Below are 8,199 nucleotides of genomic sequence, written 5' to 3'. Positions count from 1 at the left end.
GACACATTTAACCCCGGTTTTATTCCTCCTTGTTTAATGATGCAGGGTTATTGAGTATTAGTATCTGGAGATATTATACGTATCACATTACAGAGGTTACGATTATAGCCCTCAGTTCACCTTTACAACACTGCTGCCGAGTGGTTGGGGGTTTAAATACAAAGATCAATAGTACGTTTTTGAGAATCGATGTCACAAAACAAAGTACTACGATTCAATATTTTATGATATTTTGTTTTATGATATTGTATGGATTCTCAAAAAACACTAAGTGTTTGTGTTCAAACCGTGAACAGCTACATAGCATAAAATAAATAACAAAATAACAATATATCTCAGTTTATTGAATCGTATGTATCATGATACTTGCTACAGATGTTTGTTAATACGCAGCCCTATAAAATAAAATAAAGATTATTTCCAGGATATTTTGTAATTTTATTCAATCTCCAGATGTTTCTGTTGTAATACATTAGTGGATACGGTTAAAATGACGTTAAAATGACACAACTGACCTAAAACAAGTGTGTATGAGGGCGAGAGAGACTTTAAGTTGATTTATGGATAATGCGGTTGATGTTTATTGTAGCATTTGTTCATTTTCTTGCTTTTCTGATCATGAAAGCAGGTACATGCCCTTATTAAACCTACACAAGTTTTCACTAGACCTCTCTTCAGGAGCGTGCTTGAATGACCTGTCACACCAGTTTATTAAGTAGTTAAAACTAAAGCAGCATGTTACAATCCTCCTGTCTCGAAGGTGACAGAGTTCAGTTTTTTGTTGAGGTGTTGAGTCATCTGTGTGATCACTCTGGAGGATGTTTGAGTCACGTAATTCCCCTCATGTTCCCCACAAAGTGAGATCAGGTCTTTAATCAGACTTATATTAGTGTGTGTTTAAATCTGATTTCCACCTGTTAATAATATAATAGTATTAATAATTCACTGGGTATTTTGGGGGGGAAACCCTAACATGAATATATGCATTTTTAATATTGAGAATATTTAAGCTTTCAGCGCTTTCCTTTCACACATTTGTGCCCCAGATCTGTCTCTCAGTCTTCCGTTGTGATTGGGGGCTGCTTTCATACGTGGTCTTCAACCCAGACACAGAATGTGTGATTACAGTCTCAACCGTCATTTTGTATTCGTGCACCATTTACCGCTCGCAGAGGAAGTTACGAGTCGACAGGTGACCTTTTGATTCATGAAATTCTGAATGAAACCTGTTTGTGTTTCCACCGCTGATCTCACATCTGCACATAAATCACCACCGCTGCTCTTCAGAAAGCCGTAATCCAACGTTTTGGCTTTGTTTTGCCCATTTTATTTATTTTTTTCCTCAAATTTGCAGCTGTCACTGTGCACATTAACATTTAAATGACACCTTTCAGTACAATAGTGTTTTTCATTTTGATGTGTTCACTGCCAGATCTTACTTTTCTTTTGTACTTGCAGTCTGATCTCAGCCAGAAATCTGAATTGAGCGTTAATGTTTGCAGTGTGACTGAAGCCATAAAGGCCTCACAGGCTTTTCCAGTAAAACACTGAATACTTGAATTTTTTCTCACCTCCTTTACATAAAAATGCTTAAATTCATTGTTAAAATACTTCACATCTGCAGTTTTAATGAACCAATCCAGTGTTTCCAGTGAGTGTCTTTGTGCGTACTCATGCGTGCAGTTCTCTGGTGTCAGCAGCAACGAAGTGGCACACAATTAATAATGTACAGCAACAACAGCCTGCTCACTTTCCACACTTTGATTGTTTGCTCTGTGTTTTTGTCTCTTTGCAGCCATCAAGGAGAAATACAGCGACTGGACAGAGTTCCTCGTCCAGGACCTGACCGGCTCCAGGACGGCACCGGCCAACCTGCTGGAGGGGGTGAGTCCTTTTATACTTAAAGAGCCATTTGTCTTATTGAGCCCTCTTTTTATTGATTTGATTTATTTGAAATATTGGCCCACACTTCATTACTGGATGTTAGGAGTCAGATCCAGCTGTTTTCTGAAGGCCAGTGCCAACATTCTTACACTAAAACTGCCCAAACAGGATATTAAGTGGTGATAACTAGGGCTGCAACCATGTTTATTATGCTTATTATTTTGTGGTTAATTTCTTAATAGTTTGGTTAATAAAATGACAGATAATAGTCCAGCATACCATCTTGAAACTGCTTGCTTTTTCCGACCGGCAGTCAAAACTCAAATATATTAAATTTATTGTCATGGAAGACTGAAAAATAGCAAAAGAAATTACATTTGGAAGCAGCATGTATTGTCAAGGAAAAACTCCTGGGGAATGGTTGGAAGAGTGGGCTCACTGACAGAAAGTAAGAGGCAGAACTCGGAGGAACTGTTCGATATGTTTTGTATATGGTTGTAATGACTCATTACAGTTCCCCTGTGAGAAAATAGAGGAAGGATTCATACAAAGGGAATATTTAACTGTTAGGTCACTGCAATAAGAACCGTTTCCTGACTGTTGAACTAACCAGACTCAATAAACGTTCACTTTCTGATTGCAACATTTGGGGCATTTGGGGCCTTTTATTTAAAAAAAAGATGACATGAAGTGAGGAGAGCAAGATGGGGAATAATGTGCAACAAAGGAACCGCGGTGGGCTAATTTTTCTGTATGTTATGTCAATGTTAATTATACGTGCACCATACTTTCCCTTTCAGGAGGTTACATTTTCTGTAAAATACAATAAATTCTACTTAATTTGAACTGTTACTTACAAGCTGCAGCCACTGGAAAGTCCCATAAACGCTGACCACCTTAATGGCCTACTGGTAAATTATATGACCGTTTGTGAGCAGGTTCTGTCCTGTATTGTCAAGAAAACTCCTGGAAAATGTCCTGGAAAGTTCCTGTAAAATGATTTCTTAAAATGTAGTTCCCAAGCTCTCCCGCTGTGGTTTAACCGATGAGATGAGTTCTGAATGAATAACTGTGTCTCCGTCAGCCTCTGAGAGGGAAGAACACAGTGGATCTGATTGTCGACGGCTCCGTCTTGGAGCTTCAGGACATCTCGGACCCGTTCCTTTACTGGCCCGTCCGAGTCATCCAGAACGTGGGAGGGAGGCTCCGCCTGCGCTACGCCGGTCTCTCTGACGACCAGCACGATGAGGACGCCTGGCTGTTCTACCTGGATGTCCGGCTCCGCCCGCTCGGCTGGGCTCTGGAGAACCGTCTCGCCTTAGAGCCGCCAACAGGTGATAATCTGCTTTTTATTTACTTCGCCAAACATTATTATGTGTGTGAGAAACCTAATAATACTTAAGGATCATGTTTTCCTCTTTAGCCCTCTTTATTGATTGATTTATGTGAAATATTGGCCCACACTTTATCACGAGATGTTAAGAGTCTAAAACTGCTCTAACTGGATATTAACTGGTGATATTAACTAGTACTGCAACAATTCTTCATAGTTTGGTTAATAAAATGACAGTAAATAGTCCAACATACCGTCTTAAAATTGCTTGTGTTGCAGTCAAAACTCAAATATATTGAATTTGCTGTCATGGAAGACTGAAAAAATAGCAGAAAAACTGTAAATCTTCTTTTTAAAAGCATTTTTTACTTACTTAAATGACAATAAGCACAACTGTTGCTAATTAATTTTCTGTCAATCCAAAAGAAAGTAAGAGGAAGACAAATCAGTATCATGTTGCAGTTATTTCGGCATCTTTTTGATCCATTTATTGACATTAAATCACAGCAAAATCTGTTTATTATGGGCTCATACTGCCGCAGTAAACCAGATTAAAGGGTGAATATTCTCTTTGTGTTCCTCGTGTGAGCAACATGAGTAAATTCAAATGATCCTGTGAGTAAACAAGCAGGAACACACCAGTTACCGGTGTCAGTTACATGATGACATTGGATCCTAAAAAACGGACTTTCTGTATCCTTTGTCCCCAGTGCTCAGGTCTCTGAAGAGCCCCCCCGACTGGCAGCAGGCTCTGGAGGACGCTCAAAACGACGGACAGAAGAACCCGCTGCCGCTTGAGGTGTTCAAGGTGAGTTGCTGCAGTTTACACACATTTCTGCTCCTCACACAGTGTGTGTGTGTGTGTGCTGTTGGCACGCAGCCAGACTGCCGACCGGGGGGGGAGGAGTTGTGTTTTCCTCACTCCTACCTCTACTGTCTGCGGCTGGTTTATGATTAAACTGAGTGAATAAATACAATATTTTACAGGTCTGTGAGTACTAATCAGTTTCTAGCAAGTTTCCTTGAAAGAATTTTGGTCATTTGGTGGCAATTTTAGGAAGAATAGTAATGTCCTTGACAGAAACACTCAATTAAAACCCGAGTAAATATTGATTTATTCTCCCTATGCTGTATATTGAATCAAATAGTTGCTTAAACGTACAGTCTGTAGTTTCAAACACTGGGGTCTCTCTCACATCCAAACAATAAGAAAATATGAAGTGTGATGAGGTGGTGAAGCAGCGTGGGATCATGGGAGTTGTTGTCTTCACCACCTTTGGCATCATTACAGTCAGCTTCTCCCGGTTAGGATTCCTTCAGTGTTCATGGTTCAGGAGGTTTCTACCGGGAGCCGAATTATCCACAGAGGTCTCCTCCTCTCCAAATCTGTCATTTTATGACGCCATCGACACTCTGAGTTTGAAACATGTTGGAAACAAGAACTCAACTACATATAGAACATAGCCAGAGCTTTGGTACAGATTGGAGCTTTAATAAAGTTTCTATAATTGGTTTGTTTAACCAGCACTGTGACCACTCCTAAATAAAACTAACCACTTCTTCTTCCTCCTTCTATTCTTTCTACAGTAACTGCAAACACAAGATGTCCTGCATGACAGAGATTTTAATTTAGTTATAGAAATGACATGCTGTACTGTACCAGACTGTTGGCAGTCAAAGCTGAAGGAAATACAAAAAAAATGATTTTAGATCACAGCTCAACATTTTTTCACATTCTCAGGGAAACAATTATTTAAATAAGGACAAATCTTGTCTTTGTAATGTCCTTTTTTGTTGCAGCACTGTGAGCTTTTTCTGGCAGTTTTAGTGATTCTTTATCACACTGTGTTATGTAACAACAGTCTCGTAGTGGTAGAAATTCTTGGTGTTACACTTGAATGTGAATAAGTTCTATTTATTCCTGTCGGTTGGACCATGTTTTGGTCAGAATTTGTCCTCATTTTATTCTTGTTATTGCTTTTTCTTTCTCTCACATCCACCACAGCACAGAAATTAATCAGGAAAATGAATTATGCATTGTAGGAAGAAGATTCAGTTAAAACTTGTTAGAACAAAACCGGCGGCACCTTTAAGGCTCGCCTGCTGTCTCAGACTGTAGGGAATACTAACAAATAGAAACGTAAAGCAGTTTGATTTGATGGAGTGGATCGCCCTGCTAATGCAAATTGTGCTTGAATTTCTGTGTATGAATGAAGCTGCATGAGCGTTTTATTTAAAAGGAGGATTTATATATTTAAAAAGGGTTAATAACTAAAGATCCTATCCTTATATAATCTATATTAGTTCAGGTTTCACAATTTTAAAATACCTTCCTAATAGTTCTAGAAGTTTTCTAGAACTTTGTAATCTGGTGATAATTATGGAGAAAAACGGACACAGTCAATTAGTACAGTTTCAATTAACTGTGAGTTTAACCTGGAAGCTCTGAGTGCACAGCAGGTTAGCCACACACATCCTCATTAAACAGTGTATAAGCTCTATGTTCTATATGTAGTTGAGTTCTTACATTATCCCAAATGTTTCCTAAATGGTACGCTCATCAAATCTGAGGAAAACAGCAATGATTAATATTTACTTTGGCTTAATGATCGCCACCAATCTGACACCACACATCATTAACTGCTGAAGTGGGAACGCCGCTCTGCCCCCCGGCGGGGTGGGCATGACCTACATTGTCTTGCGTGTGTGTGCGTTAAACAAAAGTGGAGCACATTTGTTTAAAAGTCTTGACTTTACTGTGTCAGGACCACGTAGACCTGCCCAAGCACTCCTTCAAGACGGGGATGAAGCTGGAGATGGTTTCTCCGTGGGAGCAGCTCCAGATCTGCCCTGTTTCTGTCACCAAGGTGAGTCTCGCTGAGAACAATGTCTTATCTGAGGGAAATGAAGTGGGCTCCTCCCTCGAGCATTCCTCAGCTGCCTCTATTAATGCACTTTGGATTTTTAACATGTTTCTGCCGAGAATGCAGCCTTGTTCCTCTGGTTTTTGGATTCCAGCAACTGGAAGTTCTTGATTTCTATTTTATCTCATTTGTCACCCAGTAAGTAAGGTTTTTTTACACTGATCTACACTGTGCTGTATGTGTAAAGACTGTACAGACATACGTCTTACATGATAAGTAGACTCACTATGATGAACTGGTGTGGGTCAGCGTCCCTGCACTACAGTTTAGTGATATTTTATAAATAAAAGAAAATGTTTGATCAAATGATGATATAACCTTTGTTTTCTCTTCAGGTGTACGATGAGATCTACTTCCAGGTAACGCTGGACGATCTCACTGTCGCCCCCAAGCCGCAGTTCGTGGTGTGTCACGCCAACTCGCCCGGCATCCTGCCGGTCCAGTGGTGTCTGAAGAACGGCGTGGGTCTGGAGCGGCCCTGGGGGTACGAGGGCCAGGACTTCGACTGGGCCGACTACCTGAAGCAGAGCGGGACAGAGGCGGCCCCCGACGCCTGCTTCCCCGACGTAAGTCCTGATTCGTATTTATAAAACGGAGATCCATTTTGATCTTCAGTATGATTCAAGCAGCGTCAGTAGTTAGCTTTGAATCATGATCAATAAAGCTCCTTTTTCTCTGTGAAGCTCAGTTTTCTACACTGTTATATATAAAAACATTCATTTATTAAGCTCCCTGTCAGAAATGATCCTAAGGCTGTCCAAGTATAAATCTAAAAGATTTCTATAAATGAGGCCCTTTCTATCACATTATCACATTATCTGACATGCCTCCAGATTTATATCCGATTGCAACCAAGGTTTTATTTGACCCTTCTGGCACCTGTCACGCAGCGAACCTGAAAAATCACTTGTTCATGTACCTTGTATGGTGGCCTGCAAGGACAAAATCAGGGTTAAATCGGTGTGAATATCTCGTAATGTGAGTGCAGCTTCGGGTTATCTCAGGTTAGATCGTTGCCCTGAATGATAAGATAGATAAACTCAACCTCTCTCTACCCTCTCTCTGCCTTACCCTTTCCTCTCCTGGTGTGTGTGTGTGTGTGTGTGTGTGTGTGTGTGTGTGTGTGCGCGCTCCAGACATGGCAGGACAGAGGCTTTCCAAGGACATGTGGCTGGAGGCATTGTGAACCCTCACCGCAGCGGAGGTGTGTGTGGAACTCAGAGTCCACTCTATCATGGTCACCTGATGGACCGACTGGCTGTGGCTCCGGCTGGGAAGTGAGTACGACATTTAATTGGCGTTGTGTGTGTGTGCGTTGAGGTTTAATGGTGAAGAGATTCAGTGTCAAAAAACTCAACTGCTGTGTCGTTCTCAGAGTTGAAAGTATATATAACCGGTGTGTTTGGCCTGCACTGTGTGTGTAACTTTTTTTTGTTGTGTTGGTGTGTTTGTGTAGAGCTCGCTCACCCTCCTCTCTCTCTCTGTCTAACCTGGTCTCCAGTGTGGCGAAGCCCCTGTCAGAATGCATCTACGTGGACGTCGAGTCTATGACATCTTCCGCCTGTCGGCTGTCGAGCACACTATATCCCTAACTGACCCCCACCATCCAAACCGTGTCGTAATATGTACAAAATCGTGCGTCTTTCTTCGACACACGTGACACACACACTGAAATTTTTTACAACATACTTGATTACTTCTCGCCTCAAATGCAACTCGTGTTTTCCTGCAGGCCAGATTAAGCAGAAGTAGAACCGATAGCGGTATGTCCACCATTTGCAGAAAATTGCGTAAGAACACTCTCCATAAATCAAGGTACAAAGCGTAGACAAAGATTGATAGAGTTGGAAATCAAAACCAATACATAAATAACCAAATAGATAGACATCTTAGATCTACACTTCAAAAAGACGTCTACTAAAAACCTTCAATATAGAATGCTTAAATGGAGCTTGAATGTAGTGCACGATAAACAAATTGTACTGCATTAGGATGAAAGGCAAAACATGATATATTACTTGCGTCTTATGGCCTCTGTGTATCAAAGTGAACCAACAA

General features: G+C 40.8%; 1 protein-coding gene across 1 annotated transcript in view; it reads left to right on the top strand.

Annotated features, from left to right (window-relative positions):
• The window catches only part of sfmbt2 (Scm like with four mbt domains 2), a 44,353-nt gene that overhangs the window by 23,527 nt on the left and 12,627 nt on the right, over positions 1–8,199 (top strand). Inside the window, 9 exon segments of the mRNA XM_035680370.1 lie at positions 1,796–1,884; positions 2,969–3,218; positions 3,928–4,025; positions 5,983–6,084; positions 6,477–6,707; positions 7,278–7,296; positions 7,299–7,321; positions 7,324–7,418; positions 7,598–7,711. Of these exon segments, the coding sequence (XP_035536263.1) occupies positions 1,796–1,884; positions 2,969–3,218; positions 3,928–4,025; positions 5,983–6,084; positions 6,477–6,707; positions 7,278–7,296; positions 7,299–7,321; positions 7,324–7,418; positions 7,598–7,711 (1,021 nt within the window).

The sequence above is a fragment of the Morone saxatilis genome, unplaced genomic scaffold, assembly GCF_004916995.1.
Source record: "Morone saxatilis isolate NCDOM2014 unplaced genomic scaffold, NCSU_SB_2.0 Contig10, whole genome shotgun sequence".
Classification (NCBI taxonomy): Eukaryota; Metazoa; Chordata; class Actinopteri; family Moronidae; genus Morone; species Morone saxatilis.
The sequence above is the reverse complement of the archived record's forward strand: the minus strand, read 5'-3'. Positions and strand labels throughout refer to the sequence as shown.